Source organism: Anser anser (assembly GCF_964211835.1).
Source record: "Anser anser genome assembly, chromosome: 3".
Lineage (NCBI taxonomy): Eukaryota > Metazoa > Chordata > Aves > Anseriformes > Anatidae > Anser > Anser anser.
This window is the reverse complement of record NC_139722.1, coordinates 26,917,953-26,937,121: the sequence shown is the minus strand read 5'-3', so window position 1 is coordinate 26,937,121 and position 19,169 is coordinate 26,917,953. Positions and strand designations below refer to the sequence as shown.

Below are 19,169 nucleotides of genomic sequence, written 5' to 3'. Positions count from 1 at the left end.
AGTGTGGGCATCCCAATCCAACTAACGCATTCTTCTGAGCTCTTGCCTCTCAGTTTCTTCACCACAGAGAAAATACGGATTCTGTTCTGCTCCTTGTGGTCATTTAATCAAAAATAATCACAATTAATGTGGCTCGTATGGTGACAGGGCTTAAATCAACAGCCCATGCATGGGCCTGATGCATTTCTGAAAAGAAACAGGCAACCAGTCTGCTGATTTCTCTTTTATTTTTCTAATTTTTTCTTTAAACTAAAATAGAACTCACAACATCTGGGTTTTCCTCTTACCCAGGCATCTCAGGAATCTGGAAAGTAGTGCACTGCTTCTTCCTCTTCCATGCAATTTAGCACACAGACAAACAATTTGCTTCCTTAACACCCAAATAGGAATTAATTAGCGATGTTTTAGGGAAGCGAGAACTTGAAATGTGAGAAAACTCACATTTTTATGGTCAGAATTTTTAGGTCAGGTAAGTGGCTACCTACAGCTCAGTGTCTTGTCCCAGCTGCCTTATGCCCACAGAACCATGTCTGCTGTGTTCCGATTTTTTTTTTATTTATTTTTTTTACAACAGACAGCGCTTGGAAGTCTTTCACTTTTTTTATAACCTGTTCTTGATTTGATCATCTGTGGGATGCCAACTATGGTTAGCTATTTTACTTTAACAGTGGGGTTTTAAAGAGTCAGTATGAAACTGCAGCAAAATGCTCAGTAGTCTAGTTGTCTTTTTTTTCTTTTTTTCCTGTGTCTTACAGTTGTATGTATGAAAGAAACTATCACTGGTTTTAAAACTAGATTGTTTTGATCTAGGGGATCCTTAATGGATGCAGCGTGTCTTCTTACCCAGCACTGAAGACGGTAACAATGGATGCATTGCAGCCCTCCTGTGGGTCAGATGATGCAGGATTTAGGGAAGTGGCAAACAAATAATTTCAAAAATTAACCGGTAACAGGCCAATATGAGCCTACACTAATACCTCATCTGTTGATCTGCAGATCGTGATGGCTTACTTCACTCTGTCCTTGAGAGCAAAATCACAGTTGTGCTAGTGAGTGCTATAAAAATACTTCTAGCTCTTGATACAGTGAAGAGGATTACAGAAACAGGAAAAGAAGAAAAAAAAAATCCCTCCTGGCCTAACCTTGTAATGGACTCTAAAAAAAAATAATTGAAGAACTATTTTAAGCATCCAAACTCTATTTTCAACTTAACTATTCCAGTGTGGTTTCTGAGAGCCTTACATGTGCATTAAGGGCTTTAATGCTGTTAACTAGTCAACAGCTTTACTCCTCTTGGTAAAGTTTGCAAGCATCGAAACCAAAAGTAATTTCTGAAATATGATTATAAAATTAATTACTCTCAGGAACTAGCATGGTTGTTTTGGAAGCACCCACCTGGAGGAGCACCATTTCTGCAGATGAGCTGCAGGAACACCGCCCGTGTAGCGGCAGAAGCTCCACACACTGAGGGAGCCGCGCTTGTGGGCACGGCTCTGGCCCTCAGCATCCTCCCGGAGGCCGTGTCTCCGAGCAGCAGCCCAGAAGCCCGGGGTCAGGGGCAAGCAGCAGAGCCCCCACATTCCCCAGGGGAATGGTGCCCCTTGGTGAACTAGTGGGAGAGCAGGAGGCAAAAACAAACACAGAAACAGCACCATTTCCTCAAGGAGTAAGCTATGTTAAACGTTACATCTTCCTGCACGTAACAACATCTGCCAGCTGAGAAATGAAACGCTTGGCTCTGTTGATCCACAGACGATGATGAGCAGCAGCTGACAAAATACAGGTCCCCTTTCTATTAGCTTTAAAACAAAGCCACAAACTACCACAAATCGTGGGAGGCAGGACGGTTCGCTAGGCAGGCGCGGAGTGGCACAGCGCCAGAGCTGGAGCCTGGTCCTAGTCCCGCCTGTAACCCCCAGATAGGTTTGTTGCTCTGAACTTCCTCAGGGTAAGGAGCAGGACAACTGGTAAGGAGCAGGACACTGCACTGTCTATGAAAATACAATATACAGTTTATTCATTTTTTTTGGTTTATTTCCATAATTTGTCTTTTTTCCCCCGAAGTCCATTGCACACGCTATGTATACAGCAGAGAAAAGCTGAAATCTCAGTATATGACAAAACAAATTTAGTTTTTTTTTTTTTAAAAAAAAGAGGAGAGCGAAGGAAAGGCGAGACTTCGATGGTTTCTGACAGTTCAGCAGAAGCACGTTACAATTTGCAATAGAGCAACGTCAACTCTACAGAAGAAATCCTGACAGCGTTCTTTATTGCCGAACTAAAATGCCAAATACCATACTAAAATACCAGAACCCATTAAATGCCTGCACCTCACAACCAAGGATACGTCGGTGCGCGTGCGCGGCGTCTATATGCGCGTGTACTCGTAAACAGAATCGGTCTCAGCTTCCGTGGGCTTTTCACGGGGACCCCGCCACGCTGTGGTTTGCCAGAAGCGGCCCCGAGGACAGCTTAATCCTGTTTGTTGTTGCACGACTGCCGAACGGACGACTTCTGGTGCTCCAGCAACGTGATGGACTTCTCAGAATTCTCCAGGTTTCGGAGCAGAGTCTCTAGCCTTCGCTTGATTTTCTTCTGATCCTCGATCGCACACCCAATCACAACGGACTGGAATTTCTGATCGATGGGTCCTGCCGGCACGTCAGACGTGCACGCGCCGTAAAGCGACATTAGTCGGATTTTGGCGTCTTCCAAATCATCCAGAAGTTTATTGACAATTTCGTCGATCATCTTGGTGGCGTGCAGCAGGGATTCCTGCTGCTGCGCGTTCCGGATGGTTTCCACAGACACCTCCACAGTGAGGGTTCGGCCCATCAGGCGATTGGCGGTCAAATTCAGTTCTTCTCTCTCACCTCAAGTGGAAAAAAGAAAGCGGTCTGCATTACAGGCTGGTACTTCCCAGGGCAAATTACGTCGAGACAATCAAACTAGTACAGTTTTGCAACAAAAAAAGTGTTTTTTTTAATAACAAGTGACAGTCTGTGAGATTACCAGGAGCCAGAGGTTAGATTCTGTGAAGTAAATAGGATTTAGGCAGATAAATTAAAAAAAACCAACATCTTATGATTAGAAGTGAGGCAGTAAGCTTCACTAGAAATGTAAGCAATCCTTTTGCACTGCTGCTAGAATGCTTGCTCTGTCACACTGAAGTAAGCATGTGATACCATCAGGAAACTTTATCCAGTAACAAACCAGGCAAATTAAGGATCTAAGCCACAAGAGATTTACACGGCACCCTGAAAGGCCACAAAGAGGAAACTGGTTCCTGACTACGAGGTGCAATTAGGGGTTAGTAAAAAATGGATTTCTATTTTGTGATCTTTTTTTTCCTCCTGAACTACAGATTACAACAACCTATTTTACATGTAAGCCCTTGCAGAACCAACAAACTTCCAATCTGAGGCACCGAATATAAAAGATATAGAGTTAGGGACTATATTTAAAGCCGTCTATCACACACCCATGACAAATACCTCAATCATCAGGTTCTTGGAGGCCACACAAACCGTGTCACACTCCTGCCTGTCCAGCAATCAAAGCCATCAAAACGCTTTGATTCGGAAGGGCGCCCCAGGTACGGGCAGGCCCCTCAGGAACCTCAGCTGGTGCCGGTGCCACGGCACTGAAGGCACGGGCTGTTTCCACCTGGGGTCAGTCCGGAGAGGACGGCAAAGCAGCTGCTCACCTTCGCTGATGTGCCTCATGTCCTGGCTGTTCTGTATGTTGTGGATCATTTCCAGCAGGGTTTCCTTCTCTTGTTCCATAGCAGACGCCGCGTCACGGAAAGCCTCTACCCTGAACGTGGTTAAAGCAAATAAAATCTTAGGTGAACATCTATTTTATTATTCAAAGTCCTTTTTTAAAAATAAAATATAAAAAAATAAACGCACAAAATAAACCCCAAACCAACCTTCAGTTCAAGAAGTACAGTCTGATTTCACGACCTTCTCCCATATCTTTGGTTTTCAAGACACAATATAATTTAAAAAAAATGAAGCAAGCAAAAAATAAAACTAAAAAGAAAGCACCACACTAATTTGCTCCGACTTAAATCTTTTATTTTCCTGACAGCGCGGCTCTGTCCCCCTCCACGGTGAGCCTGGACATGCAGAGCCTTGGGGATCGCTGCCACCCGCCTGCAAAGCGCCAAGAGCTATGGGACTTGTGACCCAGCGACCCCTTTGTATGGCGAGGAGAATGGGAGACCGAAAGGCTGCCACGTCTCGTTAACTTTATAAGGCCTTCCCTGCTCAGCGGCACGCCTTTTTTGTTAAGGGAACACGCGGGACCGCCTGCCCGCGCAGCCACGGGGGTTTTCTTTCCATGAAGTGATGCAGCAAACTGGCAGGAGGAGGCTCGGTGATTCACGCGGGATGAAGCTCTCGGCTGATCAGCTCCTATTTCTGGGCTGGCAGGAAAGCACCACCATGGACGTCCCTCCCGACATCGGGCTCCTTCCTCAGCCCAAGTCCAAGCCAAATCCTCTTCGGTTCTTCCCTCCCGCGTGCTTTCACAGAGCCGCTGCACCGACCAAAGCTCCTGGTTCATCCGAATGCTTGGGAACACAACGGAGCACCGGCGCGCGGCGACTCGCTCCTCCCGGCCCCGCGCTTCCCGGGCACCGTGGGATGGAGACGGCCCATCCACGGCCACCAGCAGATCCACCGGGATCAGGATGGGGCCAGCGCGACCTCCTCAAAGACAGGCTGGAGTCGCACGCCACAGGCCCCACGTTCGCGGCTCTGTTTTACCAAACACTTGCTCTGCTTCGCTCAGTGAAAGCACACGCTCCGGGCCTCTCCTCTAACGTTAACTCTACGGAGGAGTGGGAAAAGTTAATGCGAAGCGAGCCCTTGCCAAGAAGAAATACTTGTAATTATTATTTTGGACGGGTTAGTAAGAGCAATGAGGCAGGTGGAGTCACCCCGTGCCTCAGACGTCTGCACTTTATAATTTAAGGAGCCTAGCGATATTTTCATAAAGGCCTTGCCGTGCCCTTAAAAAACCACTGTATTTTCACAACTTGGAAAATCCATTTTGGTCCCCAGAAAGCTTAAAATTTGAAAGTGCAGAATTTCAATTTTAACAGAGTTTTTACATCAGCTCAGGTATGTCACTGCCCTGACTAGAAAACTAAAGGTCTGCCGTCGGGGAACGGATCGAGCCGTGATTTCCGCAGGCTTTAATGGGTCCTATAAAGAATGTGAAAAGCTGCACAGTCAAATGTACTATGGAAAAAAAAAAACACAGCAGTTCGAGCTTTGATTGACATTACTTTATAAAGCTCATACAAGCAGATTTTGAGAACTACTTTATTTGTAACAATTACTTCTTGGGAATTATTTTAACCACTTTAACTGCAGTACAGAGTGCCCCTGGGATTTCTATTATTTTTTTTTTTTCTGGTGCATTTGCTTCCATAAACAGCGGCCAAAATGAATGCTTACCCTGGCAAGGGATGCACCAGCTCCTGCCAGAGGAAATGGACAGGAAAGCAGCTCCTCACGGCTCCCCCAATCCTACATTATCCTTTCCAAACATGTCCAGTTTGGCCAGTTGTTAGCAGCGTGCCAGGCTAAAAAAAAACCTTAAAAAATAAACTCAACTTTGGCAGACCCCTGGAGGGCAAGATGGAGGCACCGTGTGGCAGCAGGGCACACCCTGGCTCGTGGGTTTTCTGGCTAAGAGGAGGATTTTGGTTCCCACAGCAGCTAACAGGGGCCTCACCCTCAAGGCTCTGTGCGACTTGGATCCTCGCTTGGTTTCCAGCACTATTGCTGATGGAATTACCATCCAGCGTTACCGCAGGGGCGTCAAAACCTGTGAAAATTCATTCAGGAACAGGGAGGGATGACTTCTTGAGCGCGGCAGCGTCCCAGTGCTGTGCTCTGACAGAAGATGGAGGGAAACGGGCTGAGAAAGGCAAGACTGGAGGAAGTGAGCAGCTGTAGCTACTGGGGACCTTGGTCTTGGGCAGGGCAGGATGGTTTCAGAAACCTGTGCTCCAGGACAAAAGAGAAAACCAAAGCCTAGGCAGTCAGGAAGACAGTGCTACACGCAGAGAAGATGCTGGACAGGCTTGAATCAAGGTAAGATTTTGAATTCCTAGTGCTAGTTATCTCAGTGAACAGCTTTCTTTAAAAAAAAAAAAAGGAAGAACCCACCATACGTCAATATAACCTAAACCGGCAACGTATAACCTTTAGCCACGCCGAATGGAACCCAGAAAAGGTCACGAGAAGGTATCAAGTTGAGGGATCGCAGCTCGCTCCGGCTCCCGCGCCACATCCGAGGAAGACCCCGGCGCAGGCAGCCTTCCTCCCCTTACGCACTGCAGGACCATCAGGTCCGCGCCGTCTTCTTCCTACCAGAGGGAAACACCCAGTCGCATTTTCACTTGGAGCGCATTTGTTGCTTTGAACATCAACTCAGTGTTCCATCGATCGCCTAAGACTGAAAAAAAAAAACCCACTCCGGACTTCTGATTTGCCTTCGTCTGCGAGCAATTAGACGTGCAGGGCCTTTTTTCCCTACATACCATTTACATGAGGAGAGCATTCCCCTGAGGAACAGGTGGACCAGCCTGCGCTTTTGTTTCCAGGCAAGAAATCCGATACCCGCTTTCTTGAGACAGCTGCAATAACGCGGCGTGGTAAGCTACGGGCTTACTTAAATAGCTTATTAAGGCTGGTGTGCTGGAGGTGAAGGTAAATTTTCAAAGGAGATGAGAAACGCCTAAAGACGGTGCAGCTTTTTTTTCCCCCGAAACAGAGCTAAACACATTGTGCTAAGACAAAGCAGGATTTTTCACCCTGCCATCCTCAGCTGCTTGAACCGAGCTGTCCCATAAACACGGGAACGAATGAGGGGGGAAAAGGGTTGTCCTGATGGGGAACAGAAGGGGAAAAATAAAGTTAAGAAGGGGATAAAAGGAAAAGAAAAGCAGGAGTCTGCGTTTCTGCCTTATGTGTCACTATACCTAGAACTCCATGTTCATAACACAGCCACCGGGGCACGGTGACTCATGAACAGAAACTCTGGTCCCGCTTCCAACTGCTGCTGAGATTTCTTGGCAATGCAGGGCAAATACGGGCAGAAGGTCTGAGCCTTCGCAACCAACAGACTGGCCCCGCTGCTGGGCTCCTGCTGCCCGACAGCCCCAGAGCTTCACCCAGCAGCACCTCTCCTGCTCCTGCTCCTGCTTCCACCGCTGGGAAGCCCGTCCCTGTGGTGGAGAAACCCGCCTGGGGATTAAGAACAAGACTGTGAAACTGCATTTCTGCCCCAGAGCAAATGAAGCGAGCACTGATCTACGGAGAAGGGGTGTTCAAGGGGCTGCAGTCGCTCTCCAGCCGCGGTTTCTGGCTTTCATGGTGGGAGGGAAAAGGGAAAGGGAAGGCTGCTCAAAGCAGAGCACTTCCTGAAGGGGTGAGGGCTGCCGAGGGGTTCAGCCGACCTCAAGCAACTCGATGGCTGAGTCTTTTTAATTAAACCCCTCGATGATCCTGTAGTACACTTTGAAAAAAAATAAATCACTTATTGTATTTACAAGTCACATCTCAAGGGATTATAGCCAAACTAAACCAGCTGGAGAAGGAAGAAGCATGGAAGCTCTTCCTCCTAGCATCCAAATTAGCTTTCAGATTAGGCATCTTGATTAGATACACGCAGAAAGAAATAAAACCTGAGTGACTTTAATCAAAGCGGCTTGACTCTCTTTTGCCATCATTCCGCATTTAGAAATACGCCTGTTTGAAAGACCCACAGTAAACTGGAAAGTTGAATTTCGGGCTTAATTTCTGGTTAACCCATCTGTCTGCTTGGTTTCAGAGCTGCTCGGCAAATTTAAAACACGTTTTTGCATAGTCTACTGCTTATTTGGCTCAGTGTTTTGTAATCATACGTTCATGCACCAGGTCTGGATGCGAGCGGCGAGGCTTGTTTGCAGACAGTCACTTTGTTTAGGCAAATTCAGAGAAGTCAGTGAAGGACTTCAAGGAGATTTAATCAAGCTAAGTGAAAGGGTAATAGACTACTACACGGAGTCCGCTCTTGAATAATGCAAAGCGATGCAGGCAGAAAGGGGAAAACACAGCTCCTAGATCTCCCAGAGCTCCTTTAATTATAGGAAAGGCCTAGAAACGTCCTGGCTGGGTGGCTCTGTGAAAGCCACTGATCAATATGCAGCTGTAATGAAGAAAGGGTGTGTTGAAACAGCAACGCCACGAGGTGAATCAGGGGTGCACTCACATTACCGAGGCAGCAATCCACCTCAAAAGGGACACGGTGTAATTAGGGAGAGCTGGGAGGACGAGGAAGATGATTAAAGGCACCGAATCATCTCTCACGCAGCCAAACCAGGGATGGGGAAAGAAAAATAAAATGAAATGGGTCGCTTGGGGAACGTCCTGCAAGAAGAGGAGACGAGGCATGGTGCGGTGATGAAATGCGGCCCCTATTTGTCCGCACTGAGGAAACCGTAACTAAAAACCATAGGAAAAACCATAACTAAGCCGCAGAGGGCAGCGCTGTCAGCATCGTAGCCCACAGATTTCTCGGTTTCTGAGGTGGGAGCCCTCACAGCGCTCCTCACACCTGCGTCCACGGCTGGAGCCGGGCAGGTCTGTGAGGCTGGTCACCTACCCCCGGCACCCAGCGCCACCCCAAAGCGCCTGGGCGCCGTCAGGTCCCCCTCCTGCCCCTTCCTGACTGGAAAAACCCCATCCAGGCGGCGGGGCTTTCCCTGAAAAAAGCCCGTTTTTAGGCGGGCGCGCCCCCCGGCCTCCCCGCCGCGCCGCTCCCCTCAGCTCCCCGCCATGTCCCCCCCTCGGCACACCTGAGCTCCAGCTGGTCCAGGTTCTCCAGCAGGCGGCTGGAGCGGTCCGCCATGGAGGTGGAGCGGTAGAAGCGGCCCCGGAGCTGCCCTGCCGACTGCTGCTGCTGCTGCTGTTGCTGCTGCTGCTGCCCTTCGCTCGCCTTGGCGCTGATCTTGGCCTGGGCCATGGCAGTCGCCGGCGGCGGGCGGGCGGCGGCTCCCTCCCCGCGTCCCGCAGGCGGCGGCGGCAGCCGACTGCCGGCGCCCCGCTCATGGCCAAAGATGGAGCCCGCCCGCCGCCTGCCCCCGCGGCCACCCCGCCTCCTCCGCGCCCCGCCTCACGGAGCGGGGCCGCCGGGGGGGTTCGGGGCGCTGGGCTGCCGCTCGAGCCACGCCGAGGTGGGCTTGTCCCGTACCGGGAGCCCAAAGGGTGGTCCCGGGGCGGCCGGCAGCCCAGCGCCGCCATGGCGGTGCCTCAGGGACAGCCCCTCAGGGACAACCCCTCCTGGGCGCGGGGCGGCCCTGTTACACCGCCTGTGTCCAAGCTAATAACCCCCCAAATAAAAGGCTTAATGGAGAGAAAAGTGTTTAAACACAGAATCATACAGTATCCCCAGTTGGAAGGGACCCGCAAGGATCCTCAAGTCCAGCTCCTGGCTTCTCACAGGACCACCCAAAAAATCAGACCATGTGTCTGAGAGCATTGTCCAAATGCTTCTTGAGCTCCGGCAGGCTCAGTGCTGTGATCACTGCCCTGGGGAGCCTGTCCCAGTGCCCGACCACCCTCTGGGTGCAGAACCTGTCCCTAACACCCAGCCTGACCCTCCCCTGTCCCAGCCCCATGCCGTTCCCTCAGGCCCTGTCACTGTCCCCAAAGAGCAGAGCTCAGCTCCCCTCACTCCCCTCCGCTCCCCTCGTGAGGAAAAGATGCTTACTCTGTATTGCTGAGTGAACAAAGGGCTGGTCAAGCAATTTGCTAAAACTTATGAGTCTTGGTGGCATCTATGACTGCCTAATGCCATCCATCAGTTAAACGATAGATGGAGTGGGGATGATCTCCGAAGATGAAAGCTTTTTGCACTTCTGCCACACCTATGGTACCAAAAGCAGATGTTAAACCAGGGGAACACCCTAGCAGGCAAGCCCGTGCTAGTTAAAATGCCTCAAGGGTCAGAAGCGAGGGAAACCACAGCTGGCAGCGCTGTGTTCAGAGCCCTCCTTTCACTTTCCTGCCCGGGCCAGCGGTGCCCATCCCATGGGGGCCCATCGGGCCGAGGCAGCGGCTCCTGCAGAAACCTGCGTCGCTTCCAGCAACTCAAGTTGTACTTGGGCTTTACTTGCCATTTCTGTGACTGTTTGAAAAGGAATTTGCTTATCCCTAATTCCAGGTTTGGGCAAATACTGCACGGCTCCAGCAGACCGATTTCTGGCACCCAGTTGAGAGGGATTTTGTTGCATTGGATATTGTTTTGTACGCTTCCCCGGCCATGATTCAAAATAGCTGTTTTCTCAGGCTTGTCCATTCAGAATGATATCATGTCCCAAGCCCTCTTGTTAAATTAATTGCCTGAGTTTCCTTTGTTTTACGTAGATGGATAAGTAAGGCTCATTGCCTGTGAGCTCATGGAAATAACTTCATTTGAACAACTGTTCCATCCATCTCGCTACAGTCTTTGTAGAAGGTGATTAAATACCACTTCCCACCCCAAACATATACAAACAGAAAGCCTTTGTAGCCATGGCACACTCTGTAACCATTTTTTCCTAGGATCCTGCCATTGTTTCCATGCCAATTTATTACATATCAGTCAGGTTGTGTTTAAAAAGCAGAAATCAAATAGCTAGTAGCTGAATTATAATGGACTTTTTTTTTTTTCCTTGCATAGGGGTTTAAGACTATGCAGGTATGGAACAGTTGTTAGTCGTGTACAAATGAAACCTATATGACTTTATCCTCTGATGGCAAAATGTTCTTCTACCCTAGGAGTGAGAGTAACACAACCAATGGAACCAAAATGCATGTTAAAAGCAAAATTGGTCTTTTGGACTGACTGCATCATTACCATCTGGGCAGCCTAGAGTGTTTTCCCATTTAGAAACCTGGAAGGACCATGGAAACTTCTCTTCCTGCTCTCTAGAGGGATAGATGGCCCCTTTTCGCCTCAGGTGCTCTATTTCTTGGTGAGATCAGCCCAGAAGGCCAGCTGCACCATGGGCTGCATCAAATGAAGCATGGCCAGCAGGTTGAGGGAGGTGATGGCCCCCCTCTGCTCTGCCCTTGGGAGGCCCCACCTGCAGTACTGTGTCCAGGTCTGGGGCCAAGCACAAGAAGGATGTGGGGCTGTTAGAACAGGTCCAGAGGAGGGCCACAAAGACAATCAGAGGGCTGGAGCACCTCTCCTGTGAAGAAAGGCTGAGAGATGGCTGGGGCTGTTCAGCCTGGAGAAGAGAAGGCTCCAGGGAGACCTCATCGCAGCTTTTCAGTACTTAAAGGGGACTTAAAAAAAGATAGAGAGCAAATTTTTACTCAGGCAGATAGTGATAAGATAAGGGTGAATGGTTTTAAACTAAAAGAGAGGAGATTTAGATTAGATGTCAGGAGGAAATTCTTCACTCAGAGGGTGGTGAGGCACTGGCACAGGTTGCCCAGAGAAGCTGTAGAAGCTTCTGTGGAAGCTTCTTAGAAGTTCTGGGGAAGCTTCTGTGGAAGCTTGTGAGAAGCTGCCCCACCCCTGGAAGTGCTCAAGGCCAGGTCAGATGGGGCCCTGGGCAACCTGGTCTGGTGGGAGGTGTCCCTGCCCATGGCAGGGGGGTTGGAACTAGGCGATCTTTAAGGTCCCTTCCAACCCAAGCTGTTCTATGCTTCTATGAAATATATAAAGGGAATGTTGTTACCACTTTTCCAAAATAATAGGTGGCTGGGCTGAAGAGGTAGGGGCCAGTCTCTGCAGGAAGGGAAGTGGCTCATGGCTGAACTGGGACAAGAAGTCAGGGCACAAGGAAGGAAGCAATTAGGTCCCTCAGGGCCACAGACAATTGGATGAGGAAGGTTCCTCATGTCTGAAACAAAGCACAGATTTCACACTCCTTATGGCCTGTGGTGAAGAAAGGTGACGGCTGGGTCAAGACTGCTGCCACGCAGTCCTCTCACTGTCCCTCTCTCCTTATCTCGTCCACAGCTATGTTTGTGTGACTGCACCACACGGCTCTATTCAGGCTGCAGGCACCGGGGAGAAGCCTGTAAGAAGGTGCATATCTGAATGCGAAGTAGCCAGCCATCTTTTGTGTAAACTACAGCATCATAAAAAATGCATGCCACTTGTAAACCAGAGCAACATGCAGAGGATTCTCATTCACGCGCACAAGATCTGTTCAGGCAGCAGAAAGCAGCTTTCCCAGGACTCAGGCACCTGACGTATCTATAGAAGTTCAGAGCCAGAGAGATGATCCACCCCAAAAGCAGCACAAAGTGTCCCATTCCAACGTTGCCTTATTCCAAACCCTGATATATACCTTGTCACATACCCTAACGCTTACCTATGAGCTGTCATGGAAGAGGATCAAAGAGCAAGTCCACACCCATGGAAATGCCATGCCAGATTCTTCTCCTCCCTTCTCCTACAGGCCCTTCATCCGAAGAAGCTTCTTTATCCGCAGGTGTAATGGAAACACACCGCTTCCCATACGTTCCACAAGGCTTCGGCCAGCCAACCAAAGGCAGCGTTGAACACAGTAACAGCAGCAGCAAAGATGGGCCAACTTTTAGGGTTTTTTAGGGTATGTTTTCAATCAGAATACATGCTGGCTATTACAGGAGGCTGGCCCCTCACTTAGCACCGGCTGAACCTGTGCTACCGTGTCTACTGCTATTGTTGCCGATGCTAATTAAAGCTAGCCCCGTGTTTGCCTACACACGTCGCAGTCATTTCACTGTGTAGGCAAGCCCTGAGGTCCCAAGGCTGTCAGAAGTCTGAGCGAGGTCCTCTATCTGAGGATCGATCTCCAAGCTGGTATGACCATTTCAGGGCATGCAGCACTTCATTCTCATGGAGAGGAACAATACTTAGCAAAATGCTTAGCAAATGAGCCAGCAAATTCTGCACAGCCACAGATACTGAGGAAGTTTTCAATGGAGCTCTGAGCAAAAAAACAAACTGAAGGACTCCCAGAAAACAGGATTCTGCAGTCAGCGAAAATAAACCACCGCAGATTTACAAAGGGAATTTAGTATCTAAATTTCCATGCATACATAGCTTTGCCATCTGAATGCACACTTGGTGTATACTCACTGCTTACCATAAATTTCCTGGCTTGTTTACACCCACTTTTGTAACGACTTGGACCATATCATTTGACCCACGACATTGCAACTGAACTCTAACCTTTTGACTTAAAATTCCTAGAGAAAATTTGAAGAAGTTTAGAAGTGTCAAAGAAACATGCATCTGCAGACTTTATTAAGGCTACTTAGCTGGAAAGAATTGTCAGAATGTATCTTGCTGTTATTGTCAACCATTTCTTCCAAATTAATTTTGAAGCAGTTCATCATCCGTCCTCTTCACCTCTTCCCAGTTTACAGCAGTCACTGTAAACATGGCTTGGACAGCATAAACGGGTAGAGCACTTTCCTTTTAAGAAAGAGGACGGCGTAACTTCATACCTCCGTGAACTTCACCTTATTTGGTAAGGATTCTGTAAAGGTTTGCAATCCACTACTCCTACAGGAACAGCAGTGGTCATGCCTGCACATCTCAAAGAGCTAAGAAAATCAAGCCATCACCCAAATCCATGCCCCTGCTATCTATACAAAGCAAGAAGTTTACAGTAAGCTAATCTCATTCCTTCTTATTCTTGTTCTTGTTATTGAACTCTACAGAAGCAACCAGGCAGGCACGAAGTTCAAGGCTACAGTGTCTTTCATAACAGTTGCACCAACTTATCTGGTATCTCATCTCGTCTCTGAACATGACCAAAACAGAAGGTTTCTTTGATCTGAAAGAATATGGCACACAAAGCACCAAAGACTCAAAAACCTTGTGCTAATCTTGACTTGCCACAATGTAAGTTTTGTTCAACTTGGGCATGCACCATATTGAAACTAAGAGCATTAAAATAAACTGCTGGTGGAAAGCCGGGTAGAGATAAGACTTTCCTCATTATAGATAAATGCAAGAAAGCACCATTTGGTTAGTTTATAGTAACAAAGGGTGAACTCAAAGATCACCACAGAAGCAAGCTACCTTTAAAACAGAAAAGACAAACAAAGGGATGCTTGGCAAACTTCTTTTAGCAGGTGAGTTGTGCTTGTAAATGCAGACAAATCTCAGAATATCCAGGGCAAACCTCGAAGATTTCAGCCAGTTAAACAAGATTCTCCAGCCAGAAACATTAGATTCTGAAACACGGCCGTTTACAAGACATCTTTTTCAGCTGAAGAACAAAGTGCAGTACCATGAGAAGCTGGTGAGTAACAAGTCACTTGTCTGTACACGCAGAGTTTTAAGAATCCACATTTTCTCTGCTCTTCTAGAAACAAAGGGATTAGAGGCCTGTGTCAGCAGAAAACTTCATGAAGAAAAATTTCAGAGAGTGTAAGAACATCAAAGAGACTAAAAAAAAAAAAGGACAAATTTCAAGACATTGGTAATTCTGTAGAGCACTTTTACTGCAAGAATACAGAGACTAGAACTCTAGCTGGTTTTATAACAGCCACAGATGTAGTAGTTGGGATTTGCTACTTATTTTGGTAAGCAGATGAGGAGGCCAACACAACATGCCTAGCTTTAATAACTAGAGCTCCAAGGACAGAGAATCTATGTGCACACATGGCTTTTTCTTTTTTTAATGCATATGATTAAGTCAAGGCCTATCAGGTACAATCAACCTTAAATTTTATGGCAGAATAAAATATTACGAGGAATAAAGTTTATGCTCAAAACCGAATGCAGTAGACTCAGGAGAAGACTGTCCACCAAGGTTTGAAACATTTGTTGAGTTAAGCAAAGAACTTTCTCAAGCTGAAGCATCTCTTTCTGTGAAAAGAATTTGCAACTTTACTGCCAGTGCTGAAAAAAAAACAAACTTCCACAAACCTCTAATTTGGGCAAAGAAGATTTCAAGGATGAAAGTTTTCTGCCTCATTCCACCTTACATTAGAAGAACTTTGCGTAAAAAATTCCGAAATCGATTTAGGTTGAGTCATTAGCTAAAGGCAACTCAAAGTCTTCTAGAATAGTGCTTCCTCAGCAGCAGTATGGTACTACACTCCCAAATTTGAACAGGCATGCTAGTAACCCAACATTTATAGTAGAAAAGCAAGCAGCAGACACAGTGGAAAAACTTCACAAGGTTCTGTTCAATCTGTAGCACTTTGGTGTCAGAGCCAACGAACTGGAAGCATTCAAACAATTTTCTGGGGTTTGAATGGTTTCTTCAAGTTGTATGATTGCTAACAAGTTCTGAGATAAAATTAATGAATCTGGTGAGTTATTTGCCTGAGAGACAGCAAGCAGCAGAAATAAAAGAGCATCAGTTTCCAACTTTTCTAAGCATGATGGCACACAGCTGTAGTTAGTTTGACTCTTTGGAGCTGGCAGCGAGTAAAATCCAGCTTTCCCCTTTTTTCACTCTCCAAAAATAAGTATTCCTTTGCATAGTAAGTATTTAGATTTATAGCAGTTGCAAGCAAACTCACAAGCTAATGATTAAAAAAAAGCCGGCATTTTATTACATCAAGGTTTCTTACTGATTGACAACAATCATTCATTGGAGTAGAATAAGCTCATAAAGCTGGACAGCTTGCATAGGTATTTTTAAAGAAGGAGATGAGAAAGGTGGCACAGACAGCTTAATTTTAGACATGGAAAGAATTATTCACCTAAAAATAAGGACAGTACAAAAATAATGAACACAATTACTTCATCCAAGGCCACCTCTTCATGAACAGAAAGGAGCAAAGACAACCAGTGTATAGGATTGATTCGTCTTAAATTCTTTCACATCTATTTCAAACAGGAACTGGAAATTTTATTTAGCTTCTGTCCACTTAGATCTGTTCCTTCCTTAAACCAGGGAGAGGTATCAAACCTGTCAAACTTTAAGCCATCAAATCCAGTACTCTACCATGCCATCACTGAAAAATACACACATTTATAAAAATAAAGCTAACAGAGACTAACTGTACAGTCCGTGGTCCTGATTTTGCCATTTACAGCAAACAGTCCATAGACAAAATTGTGATCAGGCAAGACTGTCCACAGACAAGAGTCAGACCATATGTTCAATTCATAAAGCTGGGGACTAAGCTTCTCTTTATAACAAGATCAGCTAGGCAAGTCAGTCTGAGATAATTGGAGTTTACTACTTGTATCTGTTGCAAAGACCACATGGAAAAGTAAATGAAGACGATGACATTTTGTGACAGAAGAATTAAATACCAGAACCCATTAACAATTAAAAAACAAACAAAACAAAAACAAAACACATAGTAAGACCAGCCTACTAATTAGGCAACAACTTATACAACTAGACTGGTGAGACTTAGTCATCACCCGCCAGAAACAGAAAATGAAAAGACTTTAAAATTTATTCTTATCATACACAATATATTGCAGCAGATATCCATAAACTCCAGCTGTTCATCAGCACGACAGAGAACGTAAGATTATAAATCTAACAATTCAAGATACAGACATGTTTTTGAAGCAGTATTTCTAAACCTTTGTAAATAGATGAACAAGCTTCCATTTTTGTGAGCAGCTTTGATGACATGGTGTTAGTGTATGGAAGTATCTTCATTTACATCTCCTCGAGGCTTCTCTTGATAGCTTCTTCTAATTCTGCATCTTCCTCTGTATGAATACAAAAAAAATTATAATCTCAAACTATGGTTGATAACTAGTCATAGACACAATTGCATTATTATTACCGCATAAAGCAACAAATTACTTCTGTGGGCAATGCCAGTAGACTGAAAATAAGTTACAAAACCAAAAAGGAAGTTATTTCCCTTCTTACATCTTACACCACCTTTTAAACACTCCAAAACAGAAACAACCTCTACAACCCTTCACTGTGTTAACTAGGGGCAGCCTGGTGATTCGTGTAAGATTGTAATGCAACTGCGTATTTATCAGTCAAACGAATAACCACGATTAGCACTATGCATCAAGAAAAATAAGTAAAACCTTAACACAAAAAGACAGACACACAAAACAAGCAGTGTTTTTGCTCCAGTTCCTTGTCAATAGATATTCCTGTACCTAAACTGTGACTTGGCACCATTGTTGTCACTCCACTGGGAAGACATGAAGCACAGATAAAGTCATGATAAAGTCATATTAACCATAAGAGCAGCCCACTTCAGGGCTGTAATATTTTTGATGGTGGGAGCAAGGCTGCACCGTGCTCATCTGATTTGTTAACGACGTCTCAAACACCCCCAGTAATTCTCAGAACAGCAGCTCTGCTCCGGCCTTACCTTTAGGTTGTCTTAGGCACTAATTGTTTGGGGTTAGTGAATTAAACATCCTGAAGATAAACAAGGTCAGTATTAATACTATTGGCATAGTTAGAAAAATTATAAAAGCCTTCAGGCACACTATAATTCCTAAGCAGTTCATCTTCTGCTTTAGGAGGACAGGAGCACAGTCTACAACAAAAGCTGACTGGTTTAGGTCTACTCTTATGACAAAGGAAAGTGAATAGCTACGTATACGCACGCACTAACATAACAGATTTTGAAACTTTGATTACTGTTGGGCTATTGCTGTATTTGAAGTTCACATCTGAGATTTCTGCAAGGCCTAGCTTTGTAAAGAAATGACACCAATGAATGTTCTCTGGTGTCTGCTAAGCCATTTTCATTCAGCTGGACTTTCTTGCAACAGCCGATACTAATGACAAAGAGGTAAGTTAGTTTCTGAAAGGAAAACATTACATGGTCACAGAAACAAAGATGGATTTCTGAAGCTAAAACAAAGCAGAAAGGCACACTTACAGACAACTGCTTGCACTAATGTAAGTTGTCAGTAATCCACTAAGTCTGCGTAGCTACCAAGACTAAGCTCCAAACCATGACTCTGCTGCTCGTGGCACACAGCTTCCCAAAGTGATGCCCGGATTGGCTTGTATTCCCTGGAGCTGCTGAAGCAACCTCTTCTGCCTCCAACATTTGCTTTTGCTTTGTCCTCTTTAAGCAGCTGCTGGTGCTTTTTCATTTTTATCCATTTCTGGAGTTGATTTTGCCTCCTCATTCCCTCTTACCCCCTTCGAGGGCTATTGTTAGCCACGCACACAGCTAGCTCGAGGCAGCTGAAGCCAGGCTGCTTCATAAGGCTGGTCCTGATGCCTCAAGTACAGAAGACATCTGGACCCAGGACATCTTGCACGCGCCAAATGCCACCGCTATCATTAATGGCAACATCCAGTGCTTAGCAGCACCTGAGCATGGCAAACTTTCAGGACTGTAGATGAATGTATTTTTAATAGCTATTTAGCAACAGTTGTTAAATTTATCACTGAATACATTCTGGGAAGATCGTTACCTTAGTTTTATCACTGCATTTGTACAAAGTATTTATCAATATTTTTGTTCTTTTTAGAAGTGGGAAGGGGAAGAGTCAAGTCTTTAAACAGAGCATTATTTCAAATGCATTGCAGTCTGTCCCTAAAATTAAGTAACTACATTGTACGAACATCACCCCTAAGCACAGCAGCAAAAGGTTGAAAACAATTTCAAATAAGGTAAGATATGATGCGAGCAGATACTTGTACTGCTGATTCAAACTTATGCATAAATCTACAGCTCACTTTTAGGAGACGAGAGGGCTTGGTTGAGATATAGTACCTAATTCTGAACCATTTATTCAGAAGTTCAACTATTTATTGAGCAGTTCTACTCGCAGTCAGAGTCATATTAAACTGGTATGAAGTGAGCTCAGTCACATCTTAAATAGCACAATGCCCAGTGGTGCACCAATAAAAATAGATTTCAAGTCTGCTGGCATACTTTTCGGCCTAGGACGTTCTTTTTTCTTTTTAACTCACAGTATTCTCGACTACTCATTATTCCCCAGAATATTTTAGAGTATTCTTAAGAGGTCACTTGCCAGAAAAATGATTTTGAGTTTCTGTATCTTCTGTAACTAATAGCAATCCTGAAAATAGAGAAGTAAAAATTAAAACGGACCTTCCTGTTTCTTTTTTTCTTCTAAGCTCCTTTTCACTGTAAGTTCCATATCTTCATCCTCTTCACTATCTGAAAAATAATTGCATAGATTAAATGTAAATTACACATTGCTTCTAAGAAATAAGTCAGTCACCTCTTACACTT

At 45.7% G+C, this 19,169-nt stretch overlaps 2 protein-coding genes across 5 annotated transcripts in view; both read right to left on the bottom strand.

Moving 5' to 3' along the window:
- Positions 1 to 1,988: 1,988 nt before the first annotated feature.
- BAG2 (BAG cochaperone 2) lies at positions 1,989 to 9,159 on the bottom strand. Its single transcript, XM_083831362.1, has 3 exons — positions 8,858 to 9,159; positions 3,707 to 3,816; positions 1,989 to 2,873 (listed from the first exon to the last, which is right to left on the bottom strand). Exons 1-3 carry the CDS (start codon positions 9,022 to 9,024, stop codon positions 2,473 to 2,475), a joined length of 678 nt encoding a protein of 225 aa, XP_083687488.1. The 5' UTR covers positions 9,025 to 9,159; the 3' UTR covers positions 1,989 to 2,472.
- Positions 9,160 to 15,540: 6,381 nt separating this feature from the next.
- Positions 15,541 to 19,169, bottom strand: part of ZNF451 (zinc finger protein 451) — a 42,732-nt gene continuing 39,103 nt past the window's right edge. For 3 of the 4 annotated variants that reach the window (XM_083831349.1, XM_083831346.1, XM_083831348.1), the window contains exons 14-15: positions 19,026 to 19,094; positions 15,541 to 16,686 (exon numbers count right to left, since the gene is read on the bottom strand). In XM_083831349.1, the coding sequence (XP_083687475.1) occupies positions 16,634 to 16,686; positions 19,026 to 19,094 (122 nt within the window). In that variant the 3' untranslated portion in view covers positions 15,541 to 16,633. Of the gene's footprint in view, positions 16,687 to 17,315; positions 17,366 to 19,025; positions 19,095 to 19,169 lie in introns of all 4 variants that reach the window. The other variant, XM_083831347.1, reaches the window with a different exon arrangement.